At 38.7% G+C, this 27,295-nt stretch overlaps 4 protein-coding genes across 5 annotated transcripts; 2 read left to right on the forward strand and 2 right to left on the reverse strand.

Annotated features, from left to right (window-relative positions):
* Positions 1-1,307: 1,307 nt before the first annotated feature.
* LOC142371265 (myosin phosphatase Rho-interacting protein-like) lies at positions 1,308-6,967 on the reverse strand. 2 transcript variants are annotated; one of them, XM_075453897.1, is made up of 9 exons: positions 6,043-6,967; positions 4,604-4,751; positions 4,314-4,419; positions 3,907-4,063; positions 3,717-3,773; positions 3,313-3,399; positions 3,022-3,154; positions 2,771-2,862; positions 1,308-2,568 (listed from the first exon to the last, which is right to left on the reverse strand). In XM_075453897.1, the coding sequence occupies exons 1-9, from the start codon at positions 6,547-6,549 to the stop codon at positions 2,512-2,514; spliced, it is 1,344 nt and encodes a 447-aa protein (XP_075310012.1). In that variant the 5' UTR covers positions 6,550-6,967; the 3' UTR covers positions 1,308-2,511. The 2 variants fall into 2 exon arrangements, with proteins under 2 accessions (XP_075310012.1, XP_075310011.1); XM_075453896.1 differs by having other exon boundaries at positions 3,693-3,773.
* LOC142370700 (uncharacterized) lies at positions 6,824-14,261 on the reverse strand. Its single transcript, XM_075453132.1, has 7 exons — positions 14,186-14,261; positions 12,634-12,743; positions 12,218-12,441; positions 11,667-11,869; positions 11,321-11,431; positions 6,963-8,994; positions 6,824-6,921 (listed from the first exon to the last, which is right to left on the reverse strand). The coding sequence occupies exons 2-7, from the start codon at positions 12,711-12,713 to the stop codon at positions 6,824-6,826; spliced, it is 2,748 nt and encodes a 915-aa protein (XP_075309247.1). The 5' UTR covers positions 12,714-12,743; positions 14,186-14,261.
* Positions 14,262-18,849: 4,588 nt separating this feature from the next.
* On the forward strand, positions 18,850-22,069 carry natd1 (protein NATD1). The gene is made up of 3 exons (XM_075453657.1): positions 18,850-19,044; positions 20,058-20,176; positions 20,448-22,069. The coding sequence occupies exons 1-3, from the start codon at positions 18,945-18,947 to the stop codon at positions 20,562-20,564; spliced, it is 336 nt and encodes a 111-aa protein (XP_075309772.1). The 5' UTR covers positions 18,850-18,944; the 3' UTR covers positions 20,565-22,069.
* Positions 22,070-23,882: 1,813 nt separating this feature from the next.
* tmem11 (transmembrane protein 11) lies at positions 23,883-26,571 on the forward strand. The gene is made up of 2 exons (XM_075454404.1): positions 23,883-23,967; positions 25,513-26,571. The coding sequence occupies exons 1-2, from the start codon at positions 23,921-23,923 to the stop codon at positions 26,027-26,029; spliced, it is 564 nt and encodes a 187-aa protein (XP_075310519.1). The 5' UTR covers positions 23,883-23,920; the 3' UTR covers positions 26,030-26,571.
* Positions 26,572-27,295: the final 724 nt, after the last annotated feature.

Consider the following 27,295-nt stretch of genomic DNA (forward strand, 5'->3'; position numbering starts at 1 on the left):
GAAATTCAAATCAATGGATTTCAATAGAATTAAATTAAAAAGACTCAAGAGAAAGAAAACATGCTCATAAAAGCTCATCTTATGTCCCCTCTGAGAATGAAAAGTTTACACATATTAAACTTTAAGGGTTATCTGAGGAAATTCTGTCATATCTCTGAGTAATGTGAAGCATGTTACGTAAATAACACCAGCTTATTTAAAAGACAGAAACAGTGTTATTTAATAAGACCAATGGCCGCAGAACGTTTGAGAAATGTCTGCTTTGATACCACACAGCAACTCACAGGTGAGCAGTGCAGTGAGACGCTTTGACTCATGTGTTTGGTGACCACATGTTCTGTCGTAATGATGTATCATTACCAGTGCAGCTACATCTACATATGAATAAACACTACTGCATCTTGTGTCAGAAAAATGCATGTCAAATATATACTGTAGATGCTATGTGGCCTGAATCTGACTTAAAGACAGTTGTTGATCTTTTTTTTTGTCAGTTAGTTAGTTGTCATATCTTTGGTTTTTAATCCAGGGTCTTTTTTTTTTTAATACCTCTCAAATTCAAATAAACACATCATATAAAATAGCAGAGACCATATGTTTGAGCTGAAAAGTTAATAGTTTACAGACACAAGTTGAAATGGGAACTATTTTGATAATCATCCAATCATTTGAATACACTTGTTAGTATGAAATTGTGCAGTTAAATGTGTCAAGTACAATTTGCGAGGTGCTTTATTTGAATGTTTCCATTCTATGTGTCTTTATACGTCCGCTCCACTCTGTTTCAGAGTAAATATTTCTGCATTTATTAGTTAGCATTAGTAAGTGGATAGGATTGAAGGAGAGAGCAGCAGAGGGGCAAGTTGGAATCAAACCAGTCTGTGCGGGCAAGAGCACATCCTGCTATATGGGGCAAAATACTAAAGGCAATATATGCACAATCATTCAAAGTATACCACAGTGGTTTTGATTGAAACAGTGGTTTCAGGGATTTTCGGCTTTTTGCATCATAAAAAAAGCAGGTCACATTTCAGATGTCCATCCAATGAATTTTCAAGAAGTTTTCACATGGCTAAATGTGAGTAAATGTTCTAATTATGCAATATTTCTTCAAAAACGAAAAGTAAAGAAACAGTTGGAAAACTTAAAACACATTCATGAACTAATCTAATGATGTTAAATACAACATATCAGTACCAAACCAGTACTCCTCATATTTTCTGTGGATTTATTGTTTTACTAAAACAATACTTTACATTTAATAACAATGTACTTTCAAGTGAGGTTTTTCCATGCTGGATGCTTACTCGTAATGAAGAATTTATACATTACTTTACCGGTACTTAAGTAAATGTTTTGAAATACCAATTCCATATGCAAATAGAGGTATGCTGTACAGTTTTAATATCACACAATAAATATATTTATGAAACCAAAAATATTCAACAGATTAAATAATAATGAAAACAGACTTCAGTTCTGGTTTGGCCACTTCCTTATTAGTACAGTAGCAACAGAGAAAGAAATAATTAGATTAAGATGATACAGATGTTAACTCTCTCTCAATATTGACAGACAAAATAATGTGTGTGTGTGTGTGTGTGTGTGTGTGTGTGTGTGTGTGTGCCTGGTCAACAAAGCACACAAATTAGTTGATTTCCCTTTTCTTTTCTTTTTTAACACAATCCCATTGGTAATGAAAATGTTATTATATTTGATCTTGATTTTGTTTGTTTCTTTGATTTGTTTTTACATTTTCCCTTCTCACTAGAAGATGGTGCATTTGATATTCTAAAAGTGGACTTACAATATATTAAGAACATTAATCATAATGTTACCAAATGTTATTTTAAACCCACAATGGGAAAAATTGCCTGAGCTAGGCTACAAATCATCTTTCTTTTTCATTCCATCTTTTCATAAAATGGCAAAAATGGTCAATTGTCATCTCTTGTTTTACTTTTCTTGCTTGAATATCTTTCGGTTGTGAAACAGCTTCATTTCTTCTTTCAACTGGTTTTAACGTTTAGATATTGGTGTAGGTGCTGTGACAGAGGCTGCCTCGACTGGGAGAATAAATGTTGCCTTATGCTACATTTAGTGGTCAATAACTTATATAACCGGTGCAATACATCATTTTTAATGAAAACACAAGCAGTGTGTCTATTAATTACAAATTCCCTGTGCAATGCTCTGAGATGTAAACCAAAACATATGCAAAATTAGCCTGATTGAGTTTCTGTTTACTTGCAATGCATCCTTATCTAGAAAAGCCTGTGTTTGTAGCTCCCTCTGGTGGAACTGTGATGCTTCAAAGTCTTGACAGCTCTGGTCCAAAGCACACAACAACAAATCTACTTTTTACACGGTAAAAAGTCTTACATATTAAAATGTACACTGTGTCGCATCAAATCTTACTCTAAATGTACAAAAGTAAATGTCTTGCACCTGCTCTCAATCAACAGCAGTTTTACTACAAAGTATAGATGCCATTATTTCATCTTCATCAAATCAGAACGACTCAAACAACTTCAGCCTTTCTTGGAGAGAAAGACCATCTTTTATACTCTGGAGGATAGAAATAGAAACAAAAAAAGGATCAGAGTTTCTTCAAGAAAGAACAAAAATAGTATGAAAGTCTATGGGGTTCACACAAAGAAATTTGGTTATTTAGCCCTCTTTAATTGTCCAGATCATGATAGCAAGTTTAAATTAACAAAAAGGATAAAAGGATTGAAACATTAAATTTGATTATGCAATTAATCTTTACCTTTGATCTAATTCCTCTTAGTTGGCGCATGATGGAGGATTTCTCTGTTTTCTTTAGGAAAGCAGGATTGTTTTTGGCTGCCACAGAGTCATCTGAAATAAATAGGAGGGTGGATTAGGAGGGTAAAAAGGGCAGCGAGGCAGGAGGGACTATGTAAACCTGCCATGTGCTGATAGATGATATAAGGCCATACGTGACAGACAGCAGCAGGCATGGTAGGATGTCACGTATACAGAAAAAAGGTGTCTCACCGAGGCTGTGTCGTGAAGTGTCTCTGCTTGGAGACCAGGTGGCGAACTTGGAATCTTTGTTAACACGCTGATCGGCTTCATTGCGGTTGTTTAAACTGACAGCCTTGAGCTGCATCTCCATGTACACTTTGTCCTATAAAACACACACACAGGTATACCTTCAGTCTTCAGTTTATTATTAAATTGGAAGTGTTCATGTGAAGTTTTTGCTTTTCATTTTGTTCAAATTAAAAAAACAACAACTGTAAATTCATTTTGGATCGCAGCAGGATTTTCCGGGAATTTCAGCACCATTCGAGCAATCTCCAACTCTTCTCTGAGAGAACGGGCTTCCTGTCTGAGAAACTGCATTTCTGTCTCCTTCGACCTCAGAATCATCTGTAACAATGAAAAATTTTCTTTATCAATATATTGCGATAAACTAGAACATATATAGAGCTAATTGAATAGATGATCGACAAAAGGGAAGAAACTGATGTGTCGTCACTTCCATTGATGCTGCTGCTATTCTTGTTGCTTTTTTGTTGGCATCTGCCAATAGTTTACAGCAGCTGAATCATGCAACTTTTGTGCTTTGAAGAAACATGTAATTGAGTCCATTAGAAATATAAACCCTGAATTTTCACAAGGCCCATACTCGGGCTGGTGAGTATATTTTTAGAGACACGCACCTCGCTCTCATAGAAGTTTTTCACCTGAGGGACAACGTGTGATTGATCCTCATGTAACTTTGACGTCTCATCTACTTCTCTCTTAAAAGATGACAGGGAACAGAAAGAGAAGGCGCAGAGTTACTTAAGAACTATTACACACTGGTCGTGTTTGCTGAAAACAGTTGCAGAGCACTGAGCTGCAGTTTTTCTGCTGAAACGAAAATGTGCACACCTGCTTCTTTCTGAGGTCCTGGTTCTCTTTTTGGAACTGCATCATTGATTTTCTCTCATCCTGTAGCTCCTGGCTCAGCTGAGAGTTTTCTAGGCATTTCTCCGTGTGCTGACCTGACAACACCTCGAGCTCCTTGTGCAATAATTGGATCTCTTTCCTGTGATGACAAAGCAGAAGAACAGATGTGCGGCTATGTGAGTTTTAGAGGGGTTGACTTGTATCATGTAAACCATAAACAGAATATTACAAAGCAATTTTTATCATAGGACAAATTACTGTGGATTACTTCTTTATGGAACAAAAATAATAATGTTCAGGCAAAAAAAAAAAAAAGGCACAAGAGGCATTTGTGTTAATATGTAATTATGTAAAATCTGCTAGCTTTGCTAAGACTACTGGTCACCTACTCATATTCCAGGTGTAGTTCTGTGATGTCGGTACTCTCCCTGATGTGCTGGAACTGTTTGCTTCTCTCCAGCTCTTGTTTATGGGCTCTCCGCATTGCGACTATGGCTAAAAAGTGTTAAACTCACATTTATTAACTTTTCATGACAGACAAATTCTTCGAATTTCCTTCTCCTGGATGAGCACTTATATAAAACGTGTCATTACACTGTTGCTAATTTTGATGCAATAGTAAATCAAATATCCTCTTAAAAATATGTATAGATAAATTAATGAATAAAAATGTGCTTACCTGCCATGGTGGCAGCTGTCTCCTCTTGCAGGAGCTGGTCTTTCTCTTTCAGAAGTTCAGCAACCTGCTTCTGATGCTGCTGCTGTAGGTCTCTTATCAGCTTCTTGTGCATTTCTTCCATAGCAGTAAAACCCTGATCACATGATGCCTATTTTGACATTAAGAAACAGATCTTTGATTCCATTGTATATGTGGCATGTATATAGGGAACATATTCAATGACACAGTTTACTATATGACTCTTAGAAATGTGATAGAAATCACCATATAATAACTATGCTGTTAAATTGACCTTGTTTTCTTATTTCTCTCTAAGAATTGTAATAGCTTAAACTGAAGGAACCAAATAGATCTGAATAATGTTTGAAGTGAAAAAATTTGACATTTTTGCATATTGCATAATGAGTATTCATACCTCTTTAAAACAACTTCATATTTCAACACCATTAAATAAAAGCACCACAGTAGTGGCAGCTTGTTATAGAATATCTGGTCACATTATGTCTTTCTTTGCATATCTGTGATTTTTTTGATAGAGCTCTTTTTTTGTTAAACCATGCCAACGGGAAAGTTGTTTACATGCATGAAACAACTGATCGAGCTTTTCACAGCCCAAATAATGCTTGTAATAAGATCCAAAATCCCTCACGGGCTAAAAAAAAGATGTCATGAATGTAAGGACAGCAAATAAATAGAGAGCAAGGAAGTTTAAATCCCCTTTTTTCACTTAACCGCCTTAGATTCCTACGACACATCAATTAAATCAGTGGGCTAATGAGGGCATAGTGGGAATATCAAGTGCAGTATTATGTGTCCCACCAAGATATGATTACATGAACTATTCTGGACTCCAACGCCTTATCACCCAGCTTCAAACCGACTCTTCAAACAGAGTGGTAGAATAAAGTTAGAGGTATTGTAGTGCATGTTAACAACAGATGCTGCAATCCTGGACATATAAAGGAGTGTCGCTGTATTGTGGACATTTAGCTCAGATTTTTAGTCCATATAATTCCCTCTGTGCACATTTACCCCCACACTGCTGCCAACACTACATGCGACATCATCAGCTCAGTTGCTGCCAGGTTACAAAAACAACATCCCAAAGCATTTCTAAAAATGTCCACGCCTCTTTCTTTGCTACACTTCCCACTTTTCAACCATTCGCCGGCTGATTTTCCTTCTATTTGTTTTATTTGTTTTACAGCTACAATATAATTACCCATTGTGGAAGTACTGTTCAGTTCAATTTGATTCTTTTCAATCCAGTTCAGTTCAACTCAAATCCATTCAGTTCAACCTTGATTTGGGGTGTTTTAACCCATTAGAAACTAAAAAAAAAAAGAATTCTGAAGACTGACTTTTCTTATTCATCACAGGAGAAACAGAAATCTCTACCTATCTATCTAAAATCTAATAAGAGCCAAAGTGTTGATTACCTGAAGTTTTTCCAGATCTTTCAGATAAGCTTCTCTTATGGCACCTGCATCAGCTTCCACCATTTGGATGTCAAGGTCCTTAGTTGTTCTCTCTGTTACAGCCTGGTCTGATAGAGGTGAGCCGTTTGATCCTTCTGTGAAATGAGGTGCCTCCATGTCAGGTTTGGTGTTTTTCTCTCTTGAAGCACAAGACTTGGTGTAGGAGCCATGTAAGTGTTTCATCTCCTCTTCATGGATGTGCTGCAGTTCCTTTATCTTCTCTTGGAAATTTGCTTCCAGTTTTTGCATCCGTTCATTGTGAAAATCCTCAATTTTTTGTATATCTTCAAGGAGTTTCTGGTTCCCAGTCTCTACAGATAGTATCTTTTGCCCAGCTTGCTCGAGTTCTTCTTTAAGCACACTGTTGTCCTCCTGAAGCTGATATATTTCGTGATTCAAAGCCTCCTGCTCAGCCATTAATTTGACATCCTGCTCTTTGCATAGAGCTTGCAGTTTTCTCTGTAACATCTCACTTTGCTGAAACTCTTGCTCTAAATCTAAGTAAAGCCGGTCTGACAGATAAATTAACTTTACCTGCTCCTGAATACAATTTGAATTAGCTGTAGAAGCATTGTCCCCAGTAAGGTCCAGACCACCTTCACTGACTGGTCTGTCGTCATTGTAAATCTGCTGATAGACATGGCGTAAGAATTTAGCTCTTCGTTGTAGCCGAGATACAAATCCCTCGAGCCAGCTTTGTTCTCTCTCTGCCTTAATCAATTTGTCATCAGAATGTTGCTCATCATAAGGCTCCAACTCTGAGGGACTGATATCTGCTAGACCTTCTCTTTGATTCTCCACCTTTGGGTTTTTGTCTTGAGTCAAGCTCTCGTGTTGTTGCTGAAGTTTTAAGGCAGCATAAATTAGCTCTGCTTCAGCACAGACTCGTCCGATCATGCTCTCTAAAGCTTCATCACTGTCACAGTCTGATCTCTCAGACTGTGACAGTGATGAAGCTTTTGTTTTTAGGGCTATTCTTTGGGAGATTATGTTTTTGTAACCATGTGCGACATCCCCTTTGTTCTCACTTGAAACTGCAGATAGGAGGCTAATACCATTTTGACTCTGAAGGAAAGACACCATTTTTTCTACTACAAACAGTTCCTTAATCAAATACGTCCCAGCACTTATCATATCGTGTAAAGATTGTGTATAAGTGAGTTCAGAAGTTATGTCACTTTCAGCTCCAGCGAATTTCTCATCACTGAGAATCTTGTCCTCTTCTTTGCTCAAATTATATGAGTCATGCTGAACTCTCTCTGCCTCTTTCTCTCCTTGCTGCAGGCAGGCAACAGCTGTAGCTAGTTGCCTCTCAACGTCTGGAATATTAATGGGGGTGGCCTGAATCCTCTCTCTACAAGCTTGAATGATGTTCAGAGCTACCTGAAACCTTCCAACCAGCATCCTGCTGCAATTCTCTGTCTCCCGAGCAAAGCGCTGGCTCTGTTTGGCCTGACTGTGAAGCAGCAGACTCAGGTGCTGGGCAGTTGCTCGGCTCTGAGTCAGCTGAGAGTAGAGGTGGGGATCCTGGCAGCTGATGTGACTCTGGTGCTCCCCGAGTCTCTCAGTAATATCCCTCAGTTTCTCCTCTGTTACGAACAGTTTGGTTTCAAGTAACTGAATCATAGACATAAACTTTTCTGGGTCATCTTCTGCAGTGGCAGTGTACTGGTCTGATGCCTCCATTGAGCCAGGGCCGGTACTTGCATCTTCATGAAGATCGCTGCTATTTACCTGAATGACATCTGAGCTGATAGACAACAGGGACATGTCTACCGCTCTCGCCCTGCTTTCATTTGCAGTCAAAGGCTCTGCTGGTTGCTGTCCCTCTTCTTGCTCAATAGGCTCTAAAGACTTATCCCTCAGCTGAGAAGAGGCACAGCTGCAAACTTTCATCACTCCATTCAGTTTCATCTCTGTCTCCTCCAAGCTATTACCTAGGACTTCCATCTTTAACAAAACTTCACTCAGTTCTTGTTCCTTCCTGTCTAGCAGTCTATCGTAACCTTCTCGTATGTCTTGTGTTTCAGACTCCCTTTGCTGCACCTTGCCTAACGCCACCTGCAGTTCCTCACAAGCTCTCTCGTACGAGTGCTCCAGATTATAGTAGTGCGTTTCCTCTGTTTTCAAGCGGTCCTGTAACCTGCTCACTTCCCTGTCTGCTTCTAACAACTGGTTCTGCAGCTCTTGACAGTGATGGCTAAGCTGCTCCCTTTCCTCCTGGAGCCGCTGCACAGTTGATACAGTACATGTTAACTCCTCCTGCAGCTGTTGTTGTGCCTCCTCAATTTCTCTGGTCCATGTGTGACTCTTACTTAGGCTCTCCACCTGTTGCTCTGCCCTGTCCAGTTTGTCCTTCAGGTCTTGTGAGTGCTGCTCAGCCTGAGCAAGGCTAGCAGCCAAGCTCCGTCGTTCTCTCTCCTGACTTGCTTGAAGGAGCATGAGGTGTTTCTGCAAACGAGCCTCTTTGTCAGCCTGGGCCTCCTCATGAGCATGTAACTGAGCTGACATTTCTTGGAGATGTTTCCTCAGCTGCTCAGCCTCTTGTTGTAGACTTTGTTGACTCTGTAATTCCTGCTGCAGTTGTATCAACTGGGACTCCGTGTCCCTTCTCTTCTCCTCGCTGATGTTGAGCTGGGACTTCAAAGAGGTCATACAACGCTCCCACTCCAGGTGCTGCTCCTGAAACCTCTGGCGATCTTGCTCTAGTTGGATTTGTGCAAGCGCTGTGGCATCGCCTGTAACCAGCAGCTGTGCTTGTTGAGCCAGGAGATCCACTCTTCGCCGCAGTTCAGTTTCTCTGGCCTCCTCTTGGCTGCTCTTTAGTGCCTCCAGTTCCATGCGGAGGTTGTGATTTATCTTCTGCAGTCGCTGAAAATCCAAAGATTGCTCCGAAGATGAATTGGCGTTATTCTGGAGGTTAATAATTCATAGTTAGGAAAGGCAGTGCTTTTGTTGCTTTTCATACACAACGCTTTTTCTTAAAGATATGGGAATTTGGCACAATAGTGGACTGGACCCTAACCCTAACCCTAACCCTATGAAATGTGGCCAGCTGCTTTATCTCACTTTGGCTGATACATTAAAGCTGCACAAAATAAAGACAGTGAAATACGTTGCACATCACAGAAACTGTAAACAAAGTTCAAGATGGAAACTAATCTGGGTTATGATGCATAGCGGCTTAAGAAAAACAAAACAACGTCTGTTATGTTTTAAATATTCAGAGGTACTTAAAATTCTGTGAAACCTTAAAAGTTCTTTATTTCTCCATAGATGTGGTGTCAAATATCATCAGTTTTTCACAGTTAAAAAAGAATATTACAATAACCCATTTCAATGCATTAAACAAAAAGAAGGAAACTGTAAATAGCAGAAGTATGTGAATCTCAGAGTTTAGCAGTCTGGTGTTTTTAATCAATGGGATACTAATAATGCCAGTATTTTATAAAAGAAAAGCTAATATTATGTCTGTCGGGAGGAATTGTTGCTGGCCACAGGGGCGCTTTAGCAACACCCGTGGCCCCGGGGCTACATTTTTTTGGGGCCCCCTCACAGGCTACCTGTCAACCCTTATCTTGCCGTTATGTCGGGAAAACGCCCTTAGAATATTTGCGGTGCAAGCGCAAAATTGATGCTACATGTGGTTCAGCGCAGCTACAAAAGGTCCGACCACAGAGGACTGCTGGTAACCTCCACAAGGCTCGTAGCCCGAGATAAAAACCACACACCGACACACACACCAATGTAGGCCACTGTACTGCCACAGCCACTGATGCCAACACACACAATAAAAGACAGAAAGGTCTTTAAGAATTAAAATACATGAAACGCAAACCCCATGGTTCTCTCAATCAACAGACCGAAATCCACGAACCCCGCAGTCCTACTACTATGCAGGGCTTAGTGTTGCCAAAATCACTCTCGAGCAGGCAGCAGCGAAACCTTTGAGACATACCTACAGCCGTTGCTATACATAGTCGACTGAATCCTTCCCAAAGCATTAAGACTAGTTGCAGGTTACGTCTCATATGCGAAACATTAATAAATAAATTGTGTATTATTAACCGATCTGTTTTCAAGCGTCACGCAACTCTTCCTTCATCTTGAAAATGTGCACTTCGCTGTCGTTTTGACGTGTGCATTGAAATACCATTTGCAGCAATATTTCACACTGTCCACCAAGAAAAAAGTAAAACATGATGAGCACGGACACACCATTTTAAGTGTACGGTTTTGTTGTGTGTGTGTGTGTGTTTTTTTTTTTTTTCTAAGAATCAAGCTAACAACCACGACAAAGTCCATCTACATAGCGCAATAAACCAATCCAATAGCGCAGATGATCCCAACCCACTTCAAAGCAAAATCATATGGGTCCAAGTCAACATGCCACGGCGGGCAAAATTAATAGCTAAATAGCCTTACCTTAAAACGCTGTCTTGATCACAGGACTTCTCACAATTATTCCACTTTAATCCACACGGTTTAACACACCAAACACTGCTAGCAAACAATGTGTGCTAATTGTATTGCTAATTTCAGAATCAGAACTGTGTAGGCTACAATGTTTTCTTTCGTTTCTTCAGACATTGCCCACATCCAAAAATACGTAATTTATACAGCAGGCTACCGCGCGTTCATTTACGGTATTTTCCTAAACTTTATCTAACAGTACATTAATGTAGGCCCACGATTGCGATAGTTTTTTATTTTATTAATATTACAAGGCCCCTCACAAAATATATATATATATATATATATATATATATATATATATATATATATATATATATATAAATATATATATATATATATATATATATATATATATATATATATATATATATATATATATATATATATATATTTTTTTTTTTTCTTTTTTTTTTTTACAAGGCCTCTCACGAGGCCCCTGGTTGGCTGTGGCCCCGGGGCTTGAGCCCTCCCTAGCCCCCTCGTTAAGGCACCGGTGGCTGCCCATGTGCAGTTAGCTGAAGATGGTCTGTACAATCCAGAGGGATGTTGGAAAAGTGTTGAAATATTACAAAATCATCTTCATCAAATAAACGTCTGACTGAATATTTTTCTCTAATTTGTTTAACTGGGTTCTCTGTATGTACTTTCAGGGCTTGTAAGTTGTTTTAGGTCATATTCATGAAGCTAAATAGAACATTCTAAAGGGATTTTGCAAACTTTCAAGCACAACTTTAGTGTTTATAGGGGCATGTCTTCATAATACCTGTGGACAAAAGAGTTTCCTTGAGTGAGCTTCTCTCTCTTGTTGTAGCTCAGCCTGCAGATTCCTGTTTAACTGCTGGATTCGAGAGAGTTCCCTCTGTGTTTGTTCCAGCTGTGGAGAAATAGTAACAAAAAGTGGCACAAAACATGTATTCATGTTCTTGTTTATTTAAGTGCACCTGCTTTAAATAAACTCTGAATTGCATTCTTGCATATCTCACATAATTTCTTACAAGACTCTCTGGGTTGTTATTTCCTATTTGAGGCTCTTCAACAGTTTGGCGTGCCAGAGAATGTGAAGTGTTTTTCTTGTCTTCATTGTTGTGGAACTGCAACTACAATCTCACCTCTTTGACGAGCTGCCCATTTTGCTGCTCACATGCCAGGGTTTCCTCTTTTCTCTGGGGTCTAGCTTCACCTTGCTGCACACTCTGCTCAGATGGACTCTCTGTGTCTGAATGTTTCTTCAAATCCTCGTCTGCTAGCACCACTGTGGAAGCAGAGCTGTCACTTTGATATCCTTCAGCACATGATGATTCATCTGTCTGACCTGGACACAAAGGACCATACACAGAAACATATGTCACAAAACTACATGTTGGCACGTGTTTCTCGCAGTACATCTGTCGCACAAAATAACATTTGTGGCAAGTTGTGGCAAACCAATAATGGAAGAAAAAAAAAACATTAATAGGAACTGGTGAAAATCTCCAGAATTTCCAGAACTCACCTACTAAATGTAATGTGATCAATAGCCATTCTTTCTAAATACAGATGACTATTGTAAAAAAAATATAGCATTTGGAGTGATCATTTCTAAATCATCAGGTCAAATATGGTCCTAACAACAGTTTACCAGTTTGACTGGTCCCAACAAAAAGCTGGAGCTGATGAGTACCTTCACTCTCCTCCACCTGGTGTGACAAATTGGTAGGTGATGTAGCAGGTGAGGCAGATGGTGAAACTGGGAGAAGAGAGGATGAAGAGTCTACATCGGCCAAGTTCTGTGCATCTCCTGGCTGCTGTGTGGTTGTCCATTCCGGCTGTTGTTGCTGTGAATCCTCTGACCAATCGCTGTTTCTGTGCTCTTCCAACTGTTCTGTCTTCTGCTCTGAGAGGGAGCTGTGGAGGAAAAAGACACTTCTTTTTTTTTACAAAGTATTAGTTGTTTAGTTAACAACTCTAAGATGGTTTGTGATGGTTAGGGTGTCTCATGACACAAGCCCTCGATTCAATCAGTCAATAAATCAGAACCAATGAGATCATTGAACAAGGGAATATGTTCTGTCCACAAGTTTAACAGCAATGATTTACCTTGTGGTGTCATGTGTAAGACTGGGCCGAACATTTTTCAACACAGCTTGGACCCAGTTGCGTCTCATGCCAGAGGTCATGGCACATAGTGTGTACACCCCATCTTTGGTCTGTGGAAAAAGAAATGATGTGCAACACTTTCTGGTGAAAGGTTTCCATCATCTCGTCAAAGCTGATCTAAACTGTCGGATTAATTTGATAGACTTTGCAGGAAAAATCTAAGCTTGAATTTGTCCTATCTCTGCCAACAAAACTTTAAAAATGTTTTTGAAGTAATTGTTTTAACTTTAATTGTTTAATTTTTTTTTTCCATCAAAAAAAGGTTTTAAGCCATTTCAAATTAATTACAGCAGTAAATATGTTGATGAAGAAGCCTTTCAAATGAGAGGTGAAACGTCTTCAAGATCCAAAAAGAAGTCCAGTTGCCCTCATTCGAGCTCTTATGAATACAGCAATAAAGGAAATAATACATTGAGTGGTGAATAGATTAATGTCTTATTAGTGTTATATACAAAAAGTAATGTCGCTAAATAATAAAACTAACAAATTTATGTCAGTTTTGCAAAACCTGATTATTGCATTCAGAACCGGTTGAAATTAATTTAGCAAGCGCGTTTGACTTCTCAAATGAAATCCAACCAATAACCAAGGAGGAAGATGAGTTTAAAAGAAAAAACAAATAGGTTCTGCAGGGCAGCAAAACTGTCCCTATAAGAAAAGGGGCTTCTTAAACATATTGAAGATGAACTTACTAAAAAAAAAACAGCATGATCCCAGAGAAAAAAAATGTCCGTCACAAATAAAATAAATAAAATGCCAATGAAGAAGTAATTAGAACCACTCTTTTTCAGCATCAACAACAAAACTTGTGTTATCTCTTATTCTCTTGTTCTTCGGCTGTCAATTTTACCAGACTCGAAAGTGCTTCGGTCAACTTCTGTTGTTTCTTTCAATGTGCTGTTAAAATAAATTTGACCTTGACCTGTAATCACTTCCAGTAACTCAGTTCCTGTGCATTGTTTACCCTGTTGACTGTTTCCTTAGAAATCCTGAACTCACAAAAAGGCCAATTGCTGTGGTATGAAAAGAAAAAGTAGACAGTGTTTTTTCTTTCCCCTGATTTTTCGGTATTTGAAATCTACTATATCTAACTATGAGGTCTTAATTTGTATTAAAAAGATTTCCGCATCTAGTCATTGTGAAAGAGATCTCGATGGAAAGACACTTGCTGTGTTACATTTTGCTGAAAATAGGACTTTGTTTTGTTTGCATTAACTCCCAATTTCAGGTCAACAGTAATGGCCAAATGAAAATAATCAGCAAAATAGTGTTTGATTATGAAAGGAATTATATTTGTGCGACAAAAAGGAGCCAGTACATTGGAAGTAGTTAGTCATTTCAACCAGTAAATTTAGGATATTAATGTAATGTGCTAAATGGTATAGATTTTTTTCCTATACATTGCCCGTGGACTCTCCAAAGTGCTGCATCAGCATGTTAAGGCTTTAATAGAAAACATAACATAATAGAAAACTCGTTACTTTGACAGTACCTGCTTCTTTCCTTTGTTGCTGTGATGATGACACACAGTGGGAGAAACACAAGAGGAGGAAGACGCCTGTGGCTGAAACAAGCTGCTGCAACATATTGACAAAAGCAGTGATTACTGACTGCAGATATCAATATCTATCGTTTGTATTGCATTTCAAAGAGACAGCACATCTCAGAATTCTTCAAAATTAACAACTAACCTGATTTGCTCCTCAGAGGACGAAAGCTGGCCGGAATCCAGAGTTTTCTTTCCAGTCGCTTGTCCTTTTTTCACATGTGAACTTGCAACGGTATTGTCTGGATCTTTTGTATAGACAGTAGCAAAGAAACAACTGAATATCAAACCATATCGGCAGATTCTTTGTTGACACTGATCATCGCCCTCTTTTTGAATTTAACAGTTTCTTTATTGTAGTGCAATTTAACTTAGCTTATGTGGCTTTTTCTTTTTCTTTTTCAATGCACATTTAGAGTTGAAGTGACACATTAAGGAATGCAACCAATCCTGCATCTATTTTCAAAAGTGCAAGTAAAAGACGTAAAATTGAGCGTGCGTTGGCTTACCAGTGGATCTACTGTCCAGTCTGCTGAGTGAGCGGCTGCTTCTCATGAATGGAGCAGCAGACAAAGAAGTGGCTTGGAGGGATGAGAAGCTTCGGCTGCTACGCAGGCGGAGAGTTGGTTTGGCTGGGTGGGATGCTTGTCGTGCAGCCTGGTGGCCAGCGCTGCCCAGGTGGCTCAGGCTGCTTCTACTACCACCAGATTTACTGCCACTTGCTGTCGAGTCACCCCCCTTGCTGCTGCTCTTTCCACAGCTCACACTGGTTTTGGCCACACTGCGGCCAGCCTGTTTACCCCTATCACATGTAGGTACTGTTAATGCTGCAAGGCCCTGTGAGGAAGAAAGAGAAACATGAGAGCAGAGGCATTAGGAGTGTTTCAGAAAATATGTGACAAAAAAAATTTAGTTCTACACCTCTTTAGACTCTTAGTTTTGAAGATGTTCGGATGCAAATCCAAATCACAAACCACAGACACCTAATGCGCACCTCCAACCCAGGTTGAGCTCTTTGACACATGCAATCCAATCACCCCTCAAGAGAGCCTTTTAATCCTGACAAGAACTCTTAATTTGCTTAAGTGCCATCTGACCTACACTGTGACCACAGATAGACACAAACACACACTTTAAACTTAATCACACTTGAGCATTGGGGAGCCATCAGATATAGGCGGTCTGTTCCAGTCTCAGTAGATGCTACCAACTGCAGAGGCAATGAATCTGTGGCTGGACCACATGACAGAGAAATCAATTAGAGGGAGCCTGAGGACTCCTGACTTAGCTATTTGTGCACTGAAACTGCATTGAGTTGATCTTTAGCCATTAATGTCTATATAAATCAAACTAAATGCATTCAGGCCTTACAAAGAAACACCTACCAAATCTGTGCTTTTATGCATAATAAACAACGCAGTTAGGACAGTCCCACAGTTTCACATGCATATGCAGCATGTCTGTTGTTGAAGAACAGTAAAAACATTCAACATAGATATGAGATAAAAAAAGATATACAGCCCAGACATTTGCCTGTCAGCTTCAAAGATAAATCAAAACAGAACATCTAATATTTCAAGGGATTTTGGACCTGAAAAAAACTCCAAACCGCTTCAACAAAACTGTTGGTCGGTCATTTTTAATTGTCCAATTTAGGCGAGATTTTTTTTTTATTTTTACTTACTTTTGTTGAACTCATTGTGATAAAGTGGGTCCTTAGTTTTTGGCATATTCCAGCCCAACAGACCAACAATATTGGCAAACAGGAAAATTGCATTTTGTATCATGTTGCCTGCTCAACTTGACTAATCATTCAGACATTGATACTTACATAAAATGAGGAATCTGACATGTTGAATACAGATTTCTTATTGTCCTAAAATCAGTGTAATAAAACCATTAGCTGAGTCTCTAAATAGATTGTTGATTCCCAACACTTTAAGCATCACTAAAAGAGCTTACCAGCTATTTGAATCTTAATGTTATGTTAACACTGACCTTTCCTCCCATCTTCTGCACAGGTTTGTTGGGCTTCGTGTTAACCAGCGTCTCATGCCACCTGCTATAGAAATGACAGACTCACATAAATCATCCTGGAAACCTTAAGTAATGATTTTTATTACTCCTTTGAGTATATATTGATTCCACCAAGCTGTTTACAACATATGAAAATCAACCGCATCATTGATACAGACAGGCTGTTAAAAAATAAGTGATATTCTTATTCAATATCAGCTGTCATCTGAACAAACTGCTAATATGGGATTTTTCTTTTTTTTACAAAGTTATAACAGTCATAATAAATCATTACTCATCTTGAATGTTTCTTCTAACCAGTCAGTCTCAGAAAACTAGCTTAATAACAGTGTATGCTGTTATTTTCTCTATATAATAAATCAATTAGCTGATTTTATATCAGGATATAGATGTAGAGAATTGCTGTTGACCTACCTTTGCTTTTTGGACATCTTTATAGCTGTATAGCAAGAACAAGCCTATTAGGGTTAAAAGTGAAATGTTCTAGTCGATATGGTTATCCATCTACAAAAGAGTCAGTCAGCTAGAAAAGGACAGTGAGCAAATTGCAAACGGTAGCGCGCGAGTCCCATAAAACACACACACACACAGACTCACCCACACATAATCTCATACAGATTTGACAAACTCCATTAGAGTTTTGTAGGATTAGGTCCACGGCTTAACAGGATTACCACACAGTGATTTTGGTGAACCTGACTTGCAGACCTAACGGGTTGATATACTCTTAATGTCCTTTACATCAATATCAAGACCGAGTGTTCATATTTCACCAGCAAAAACTACAAAAGTAATGGAGCAGACTCAGACAGACACTTGGCTGTGCAGTGTGCACTTTGTCTACTGAGGTCACACAGAAACACAGCTTTCGCTGTGAACCTGACCTGAATGATCAAAAACCATTTCCTAGCAGCGCTTATTTGAAAAAATCCCCACCTGTACAGAAAAAAAGGACCTTCTTCAAGAGTTAATAACAGGAAAGATATATCAGTTTATCAATGAATATTTCTCAAACACGACATTGTAATGAGAATTAAAAGTCAAGCTTAAGTAGTAATTTTAAATGTGTGGCCATGGCACAAATGAAAATACAAAATGTGAAGAAACAAAAAGGAAAAGGTGAATTCTCAAGGCAAAAATTAATTTCTTTCACAAGACTATAAAAGAAGATAACTGAAATCAGAGTAGGTTATGTTAGAAAGACAGTTTAAATTTGCACACAGATGAAACATGTAAGACAAGGTGATCAGTTTTTTTTATTGGACTCTATATTCATGACACAAATGTGAGGCCATGTGATAAGGTCCTTTTTTTCATACCAAACCAACCATATTTGTCTTTCAGGAATGTTTTCACACCTTCACGATGACAAAAAGAAAATTAAATATCAAAAAGAGATGCAATTAAGTTTCTTCGTGGCTCTCACAGAATGCACAAAAAAAATCCCATTCATATATCTTTATTAAGGCAGTTTTCAACAGCTGTAAATGACTTTAAATTAGGTCTACATTATTTTGTTTGATCATAACAACTGTGACCCCTTCCAGATTATATTTTCACAGTCCAGATATTTTCATATGTGCATTAAAATTGTATTTTGTATATGTGCAATAACTATTTTTTTCAAATTCTTCTTGTGTGTTTAATTGTGGGAACGTTTGCCATCGCTTAATGGTAGTTACACACCCTCCACCATTTTCACAAACTATCTTTACTTACACTTGAAAAATCTTAAATGATAAACACTAGATCTGCATTAAGCCATGTTTCTTGTATACTTTTTCTTAATTCCCTTTTTTGTTTTTACAATAATATTTAATGGAACAGGATCAGTATTGGAATAATAATATTGTTGTTGCTTAGCATGCAGATGTAAGAAACACTTTTACACATAGTATAATTTGTTCATATGCATTTATAAAAGAAGCTGAATATCCTCAAAACAACAACAAAAAAAAAAAAAATTGTAAGTATGAGTCTGTATGTTGAAGTTTCCCAGGAAGGCATGATAGTGTGACTGTGAGCAAGTGTGAACACATAAAGACCCTAAAACTCACACCTAATACCTACCTAATGTTTCGATTTACAGTTGTGAAACATATTTTCCTCACCCTGATACATAAATTCACGCAGGACTGTGTGTGATACTCACTTTTATCATTAATTGTTTATTCTATGAGTATCATATATGAGGGTGGTATAGCTTCAGCTTCAGCTCACATGAACAGTCAATGTTCGATTTACCCAAAGTATTAAAATCATGAATTAAAGTGCTGTTACCAGGTAAAATAAAACTGTACTTGTAAAATGGTATCATTTATGTCACTTCGTAAATTGAATGCAACACTAAAAAACACATTGACAATCGGTATCAAAGTTTGGATTTCATCATTTCTAAACAGATTTTCAAACTCACTTTTAGAGTTAATTACCCTGGATTTTTTTATGTTGAGAAATATTTGATTAAACTTGTTTCTCTAAATATGTCCACATTGTTTTCTCCGCTCGGAAATCCCTGAAGTTGATTGGCTGATGGTCACGTGACCTCACAGCTGATTCGGTTGGATGAAGTGTTTTGCTCTGAACGTTCATCACCGTCATTAGCCAATTCTGGTTAGCAGCATTGTAGAGTAGCACAACAGCCACTACCAACTTCAGCATCTCTACTATGGCACAGGCGACACAAGCCAATGCCTTTGATGCGAGCAACTCTCAGATCCAGGTGGAACACGATAGAAAGCGTCGTCAGTTCGTTATAAGACTGAATGGTAGGTTCAACGTGTAAACATTAGCGTGTTAGCTGGCTCGTGCTAGCTCCGAGGTTCTAACGTTAGCTTTCTTTACTGCTAACATCCTTGTCGTTACCTTATGGAGACTTCCAGCTGCCATTTCAGGGACAGCTGCGGTGCTCAGCTCACACAGTCTGACATTATTTTTTGTCAGAAACGAAGGTAGTAATGCTGTCTTTCCTGACTTCTCTTAACATCTCACTTCGCTACATTCTTTAAAGCATTTATGCAGCTATCATTAACAGACTCATTGATACACACACACCCACTAATCCTCTATGTAAAGTTCCTGCATAACAACATTGTTCCTCTTGCAAATGCTTAGTTATTAAGTCTAACTTTAACTTTCCCGTTTAAGAACGTATTGCTGCTGTTTGTCAAATAGACTCAGGGATGGTGCAATTCTTTTTACTGTATTTGGATATGTGTATATATACTGTATATGTATATGTTACCACTTTAAACAAGCAAACATTATTTATGGCTTTGAACTGTTTAGGTTACAACTATGTATTGGTGTTTTAAGTTTGTTGATGTGTGTATATGTCATACTCAGGTTTATTTAGTGTTTCCTCAGCTGTGTGAGATGTGTTTACAGCAAATGGTGCAAGCCATTGTTTCCACTGTTATGAATAATGATCTTTATCAGTCTCATTTCACCTTTTAGCAGTACCTCTTTCCCATAAGCATGCTTTGCTGCTTGGCTGCTCAAGCCTTATCCCATTGTGCAGCCATAGCAGCTGAAGTCTAAGTTGTCATTTGCTTCTGGTATTTACATTAAGTGTTGAAACTTTAGAATTAACCTAGCATGAGAGTGTCAGATGCATGACCCAAATGGCATCCGACAAATAGGTTTTTTTTTTGAAACTTTGATGTTTCTACATCTAATTTTGAGCATTTGCAATGTAAGGTTAAAATGCTGTGAACATATTTTTTTTTGGGTGTACACAAACGCAACACCATCAGGAGCTATAACTTCTGTTTGTTCTTAGGATCCCATGACCGTGCAGTTCTTTTGTATGACTATGTGGGGAAGAAGACGGTGGACTTGCAACACACAGAAGTTCCAGATGCTTATAGAGGGAGAGGAATAGCCAAACACCTGGCCAAGGTAAAATTGTTAGATCGGTTGTTTCTAATTCAGTATGAAAGAAATCTGTTTAACATTATTTTAGACCTCATTCACTTGAGTAAATAGCATTGTTTGGACATGCATTCAATTGACTGATTAGCAGAAGAAAACTTTTGTTATGATTGAAAGGATTATGGGTACCTTACGGGACCTTATTGCAGTCATTTTCCTATTGGTTTTAGCTGGTATATCTACCAACACACACACACTGAGCAATTTACATCTGACTTTGTGCATTGTGTGATGGCAGGCAGCCATGGATTTTGTGGTGGAAGAGGACCTGAAAGCTCACTTGACCTGCTGGTACATTCAGAAATATGTCAAAGAGAACCCTCAGCCTCAGTACTTTGAACATATCTATCAATGACCCTGAATGGCACCTAAAAGAAAAGAAGAAAGAGACTCTCAGGAGAGAAATACTGTGTGACAGCATGCTTTGGAGTTACAGGATGAAATACAACAAAGGACCTTCCAAGCACTGTTAAATGTGACATCGAATGAAACCAGATGATCTCAGGCCAAAGTGTGAGCGGAACGTCAGGTCGAAAAGTCTTTTACTTCCATGCTATGGGGGGGATGCACACACTGACTCGGTGCCATAAGTGGCTCGTATGGGTCTTGACTTGTAAAGGCAAAGCAACTGAGAGGTGTTGACTGAGACTTCCAGAGTGTTCTCTCAACACTGAGTTGAGCGGAAGGTTAGACATGAAACGACAGCAGATGTTACACAAACTGTTGCAACTTTTCCCTCCTTTGGACTCGCTGATTGTGAGCAATACGATGACCAATCTCAGTGTCTTTCTCTGTGGTGGTTTGCATAGGCAGCAGCGGCGGTGGCTCCACGTGTCGTTATTGACTTTTACATTACAACCCTTTTTGATATATATGTTTTTTAATTTTAATATAACCCCTCACCTCCTTTGACTTTTAGCAGTTGTTTCATAGTGATGACATGCAATTGTTGAAGGTAATGTATGAAAAAATGCATCTAGCCATGCAACAGCCATCCAACATTTCTTCCGGGTTATTGTTGAGATGCAAAAGCCTAAGTTTGGTTGGTAATGGTATTTTATTTTTAATACAAAAATTATTTTATGACTCCTGTAACAGAAACATATGTCCCATAATTGAAGCCCTGAATTGATTTATTCATTGATCAAAGTTGCACTGTTTTGCAAATTACACAATGCAAACAAGACGTCTAACCTGACTAGCAACAAGATAAACTTGGTTTCTCCATTAGTCATGTGACATGTTACAGACACTCATCATAAATTGGACTTGACGCCTGTTACTGTGCCGTTTAACACTTCAGCTTGGAATATGAAAAATGGTTTGGCCCAAATAAACAACATAAAGTATAGTCTGATATTCAGGACATTTGCACAGTGGTGTGGGGGGTCTTTATTGTTCCATTCAGGAAAATGACAGTGCTGATCTGTTTTTGCTCTCACCCATTTTTTACCCAGCCGATGTCAAAAAATATCTAAGGTCTACTACATCAGGGACAATTTACTGAAGAAGAAAAAAATAGTTTGGCTCTTCTGGAGGCTTTGCTGTTGACAATCGTAAGTGTTGAGGAGGAAAAATATCTCAGGCCACTCTGCACCCTCTTTGATCTCTTATCAGTAATTGCAATAAAATAGTTCCTTTGTAAAGCTTTCTTTTGGGTGGCATGCGCCTGAATTTAGGCTAATACATTATGTTGTTTTTTTACACTATTTTTTCTTTCCCTGTGTTGAGGAAACAAGCCTAATACAAGCTTTAAGAAGCTGGCTCTAGCAAATGGGTTGAAATGTTTCTTTCTTGTTGTTTTATACTCAATTGTTTTTCTCTGTACTTGTTCTAAATAAATAAAGCTGATACTCATTGTGTTGCTTCAGTGCTTCTTTTAATGCTCAAATGATTAATTGCTCAGCGGTAAGTGGCTTAACAAACAGAAATCACATTCCTCTGAAAAACGGCCCGAACTCAAAATGAGTCAGACAGCAGACAAAGAAAAACAAACCTGGAGATTTTTTTTGTCCAAAAAGCCACTTTAAAATATTATTAAAAAGTCTGGCTCCCTGGAAGAGAAAAACCCTGGCTCGAAAAACATTAGAACAGTACTGTAAATGCCAAATTTCGTTAGAAAAAAAGATTTGGTATTGCACAGTACACTTTATTTAAGTTACAACACAGTTATAGCTTTTTTGTTCATACACTGTAAATACATGTATTTAACAAGGAGAGTTTCCTGTTTTTTTTTCCTCTGCAGGGACACTTCCTCCAACTGTCAACTGAGCTGCTTCTTATTACAAATATATATATATGATTAACATAATTGTGACATATCAGTTACTAGGAATACAGATACAGTAAGAGAGCAGCTTTAGTGTAAGCAGCTTTAAACAATGACTGTGCAACTAATTGTATCATCTTTGTAATAAACAACATGCTGTTATTAAATTGCATCAAATCAAAGAAAATACCGTTTTTTCTTTATTACTTTTCTCATTTCTGCTGATTGCTTGATGCTTAGCACTTAGACAGGCCACTTGTCAAAATCCATAGTAGCACATAAATTGAGTTTAAGATCAGAAAACGGCGCCATCAGCCGGCAGTGTGAATTATGATATAATGGGGCAATATCAAGTAGGCACATTTTTTTGTTGTCGATTTGCAAACGATGTTACAGCAATTTTTAAACGACATTTTGTTCAAATGTATGTATATATATATATATATATATATATATTTAACTCGCAAATACTTCAATGCAAAGCTGTGGCTAAAGAAAATATTCTAATAAGGCAATTAAAAATATGCCGAAGAATCTGATCGGACATTCATTGCATCTTTGAGTGTGACCCCTGACATATATCAAGAATGCAATCTTTCACAAACCATTAATTGGCTCCGGTCAGGAAATCTAGTCTAGTTGATTTTTGATTTATTCATATTGCAACCAATCTGCAAACGCTGTAACTTCAGTAGACCTACGATATGTGTATCTCATATCAGATATTCCAAGTTCTGAGGTGTAGGCAAGTAAAACTGCATCAAATGTCACCCAACAACACAACTGCCTCATCTGTACTGATGTGACGCATGCGTCACGCTCCCTGGAACTTGAGGCTGTTACATTATTGTCACTGGCACAGCGCGAGGCTTTGGCCGATCTCACATTCCTGAACGTAGCCATTATCGTTGTTACAGCCAAAGGCGTCAGGTTACAGCTCGCAGACAGGCAACTCAAACTAGCGCACGGACAGAGACAGAACACACGAGGGCACAACATGGGTGAGTACCAAAAAGTCTACCCAGAAAATCCTGTTGCCACCACAGATAGCGGGACAGTACTGTATTTTACACGCGGCAGGTTACACAGCATAATATAATCTATGTAAACATGCGTGCTTCTACTTACACAATCAAGGATTTAACGATTAAACCGTTTGAATGTTATTTTGCAGTTCAAATTGTGTTGCAAGTATTTCATCATTATAACTGAAACAAACTCATCTTCATTCATTCTGTACAGTATTTGGAATTTGGTCTGACCTCCCAAACTTCAATGTGCTATTATAAAATACGTACGGCATATGCGCTGCCCTCATAGCATCATGGGAATAGTAGTCCAAACATGTACCACATTGATGTGGCCACTACGTGTGCACACTACAATAACCAGAATGCTAAGTACTGTTATACGTCACCTGAAATCACAGTTGTATCTCCAACATGGCGTCGCTGGGAAGGAGGCGCGGTGTCCCAGTAAGCAGGGAGAGGTCAGTAACTCCACATTTTAGCGTCGAAGCAAAATTATTATCAGAAATTATATAGTTTTGTCGATATCATTGTTTGCCACTTCGCGAACTTGCATATTATTTGGTATTCAGAGTGCAATGCTAACGAGAGAAGTCTGAATTTCACCCAACGGTTAGCTAATGTTAGCTGGCTAACTCGTACGGCTAGCTAACGCTAGCAGGGAAACAAACTAGCTGCTCATGTGATGTTTTGATTATTTCACACTAGCCGAATGACTGTGGGAAAAGTTGCATTTTACCAAGCGTCGGTACGAACACTGGCGGGATATATCAAGACTCATATGCTGCATAAAAATGACTCAGCTATGAGTGCTGTCCGCTGTGTTTGTCGACCTGCCCTGAAAGTAAAGCGGTCTTGAACTTAGCCGTCCAGTCTTCTAACTTTAGAGCATGCAAGCGAGTTAGCTAATGTTCATACCCGATCCTTTGGTACATTATGTCCCTGGCTGAGTGAAACTTAAGATTTTCAACTGTATATTAAATACCCTCAACTTTTCTTAAACCAATACCGCGCTGCCACTCAAGATAAACCAGTTTTATACGTTTAGTCGCGGCGTTTATTTGTCATTTGCTCAACTTGTACTGGTGGGCCTTAGATAATTGACGCTGATCCACTCGTACAACTCTTTCATGTTTTAACAATTTGTGGAAGCACGTGGGTTTTCAGAGGCGTTGGGACCAAAAAAATGTTAACTATATTTCTAAATACTTCGTGGATATTTTGACATTTAATCGTTGTTGGATAATGTATTGCAGTTAAATGCTAAATTGCTTGTACATCCCCAACTCGTCATTTGAGCTGTCAACATCATGGGATTTTAAATGAGGATCGTCATGAAAATGATTTAAACAAATAAAAGTAATTAATTACTTTTTTGAGTGTGTGCGCCATTTTTTTTTTTAGCAAAAACCAAGCAAAAGTTCAATGATAAGTCAACAGTTTTAGAATTTTTTTTTTTTAGTAGATTATTAGAGAAGCTCAGTGAAATAAGTACTTGTTGGCTATAATTTTCCATTCAGGTACAATTAAGCAGTAATAGAAGGGCAAGCTTCAAGATGACATTAAAGTGGCTTTATTCAAACCACAGACTCTGGAAATAGGTTTTGTTCAGATATTAAAACGCATGAAGGAAATCTTTTCTAATTATTATACAAAATATCTGTGGTCAGTGCAAATAATCACAGTTGATCAAGAATATAAGTAAAACTAGACTTTGTTATGGCACACAATGTGACAATAGTCACCATTCCCCAGGGGCAGCAACTCATGGATATCAAGAAAGCATCATTTTAATTCAAATCTTGCAAGTTATGGGTCTTTGAAATAATTGTCATGTGATCGTGTAATAATGGTGCCACGGTACAGACTGAACAATAACAGACTAAAATTAGATTTAGCATAAACATATTTAACTGATATAATAGATGATTGAATATGTCTTTGGTTTTTCTGTTTTCTAATTCTCTCTCTCACGGTTACCTGCCATTTCCTCTGTTTTTGCACAGGGGAGTGATGGCGGCGTCAGACTGCTACATTGTGCACGAAATCTACAACGGGGAGAATGCGCAGGACCAGTTTGAGTATGAGCTGGAGCAGGCTCTGGAGGCCCAGTATAAATACATTGTTATTGAGCCCACGCGGATCGGAGATGAGACGGCCCGTTGGATTACGGTCGGGAACTGCCTGCACAAGACGGCCGTGTTGTCAGGTGCTGCATGCCTCCTGACGCCACTTTCGCTGCCCACCGAATACTCGCGTTATGTTGCGTTGCCTGCTGGCGCCCTCAGTGTGGCCTGTGCTGCCCTCTACGGGATTTCGTGGCAGTTTGATCCCTGCTGCAAGTACCAGGTGGAATATGACAGCCAAAAACTCTCGCGGCTGCCCCTGCATACACTAACCTCCTCAACACCCGTGGTGTTGGTACGCAGGGATGACGTCCACAGAAAGAGACTCCATAATACGATAGCACTGGCCGCCCTGGCGTATTGCGCCAAGAAGATCTATGAACTCTATGCCGTATGAGTGCACTCTGAAGAGGATTTAAGAACCAACATAAAAAAGGAAAAAAAAAAAGGAAAGAAAAAAAACCAGAACCTACCCCAACCCCCCCGATTTAAGAAAAGTGGAAGTCAAGATCAGGCCCAGCGGTTAGCTCCACTTGTGATGGGTGCTTCCATTTTGAACTGTGATCAGAGGGATATAGTTAAAACTAGAAGGAATTGTTTTTTTCCCCCTTACATTTCCTTTACTTCTATGTGACATCAACAGAGCACCTATCTCCATATTACTCATGCGCCTCCTCCCCTGCTCTCTCCACCTGCATCCCTGACACACAACGAGCCAGTGCAGAAGGGTATTGCAGCAGTTCCTGTGAACTGAATTGCATAGGAGTTGAAATGGGAAAGACATTTTTTGTGTACCACGCTCTTCTTCCCCTTCCCTCGTAGTTTTACTGTACCCCTTTCTTGCTGATCAGTACGTCACCGTTTCATTAAACATTAGGATATTTCAAACTCACTTTTCTGTATTTTATTTTACTTTTTCATTAAATGTATTCTGCACTATGTCTGGAAAAGAGCAAATTGCTCCAAGTTATTTTAGATTGATTTATATAAGTAGACTGTGTGGGTTTTATTGAGTCCAAGTAAGAGCATTTGAGACCGTGATGTGGCGCCATGTCCTGTAAAGATGTTTTATTATATTGACATCAAGACAGACCTAATGTAGAGACTGGTTGATGCTACAGATAATACGCAAGTCAAAGAAATTGCCACGTTCCTCTATATAATTTATTTTTGACGAACTAATGCTGGTTATTACACGAGGGGGGGGATTGTAAACATGAAATGAAGGTTGTGTTGTGATATGATAAGAGACTTCCAACAACTGGATAATAAACTGGAATCCAGATATGAATGGGTTAACTCCTCAGTGACATTACATTTCAGACACAAATTCAAAAGTACATTTTATTTAGTTTCATTATGTACAGAACATGTTTTTCATTGATTAAAAAGGACTGCAGTGCATTTTTAAATGTTCAGCTGTTTACACACATCTGGAATTTATAACCAGGTGCTAAAGGTTTTCTCACACAATTTCCGAATAATATGGCAATGTGTATGGAACTAGTTCAGACTGCTGAGACACAGGATGCTGGCTGAGAAGAGTCCATGGACAAACTAGCTTTGCTGCCTTTTTCACGCTGACACATTGCTTCAGTAGGCTCAGTTTTGTGTCTCATGTGGAAACCACAGGCACACAGAGTTATGCAGCACTTGCATTTCC

Source organism: Odontesthes bonariensis, chromosome 21, assembly GCF_027942865.1.
Source record: "Odontesthes bonariensis isolate fOdoBon6 chromosome 21, fOdoBon6.hap1, whole genome shotgun sequence".
NCBI lineage: Eukaryota > Metazoa > Chordata > Actinopteri > Atheriniformes > Atherinopsidae > Odontesthes > Odontesthes bonariensis.

Coding starts and splice junctions, on each gene's coding strand:
- tmem11 (XM_075454404.1), top strand. CDS start 23,921: ATGGCGTCGCTGGGAAGGAGGCGCGGTGTCCCAGTAAGCAGGGAGAG. Junction 23,968..25,512: donor GTCCCAGTAAGCAGGGAGAG/GTCAGTAACTCC, acceptor GTTTTTGCACAG/GGGAGTGATGGCGGCGTCAG.
- natd1 (XM_075453657.1), top strand. CDS start 18,945: ATGGCACAGGCGACACAAGCCAATGCCTTTGATGCGAGCAACTCTCAG. Junction 19,045..20,057: donor GTTCGTTATAAGACTGAATG/GTAGGTTCAACG, acceptor GTTTGTTCTTAG/GATCCCATGACCGTGCAGTT. Junction 20,177..20,447: donor TAGCCAAACACCTGGCCAAG/GTAAAATTGTTA, acceptor GTGTGATGGCAG/GCAGCCATGGATTTTGTGGT.
- LOC142370700 (XM_075453132.1), bottom strand. CDS start 12,713: ATGACCTCTGGCATGAGACGCAACTGGGTCCAAGCTGTGTTGAAAAAT. Junction 12,442..12,633: donor CTTACACATGACACCACAAG/GTAAATCATTGC, acceptor TTTCCTCCACAG/CTCCCTCTCAGAGCAGAAGA. Junction 11,432..11,666: donor ATGGGCAGCTCGTCAAAGAG/GTGAGATTGTAG, acceptor ATTTCTCCACAG/CTGGAACAAACACAGAGGGA.
- LOC142371265 (XM_075453896.1), bottom strand. CDS start 6,549: ATGTTACAGAGAAAACTGCAAGCTCTATGCAAAGAGCAGGATGTCAAA. Junction 2,863..3,021: donor CACTTCACGACACAGCCTCG/GTGAGACACCTT, acceptor TATTTATTTCAG/ATGACTCTGTGGCAGCCAAA. Junction 2,569..2,770: donor TAAGAGGAATTAGATCAAAG/GTAAAGATTAAT, acceptor TCTATCCTCCAG/AGTATAAAAGATGGTCTTTC.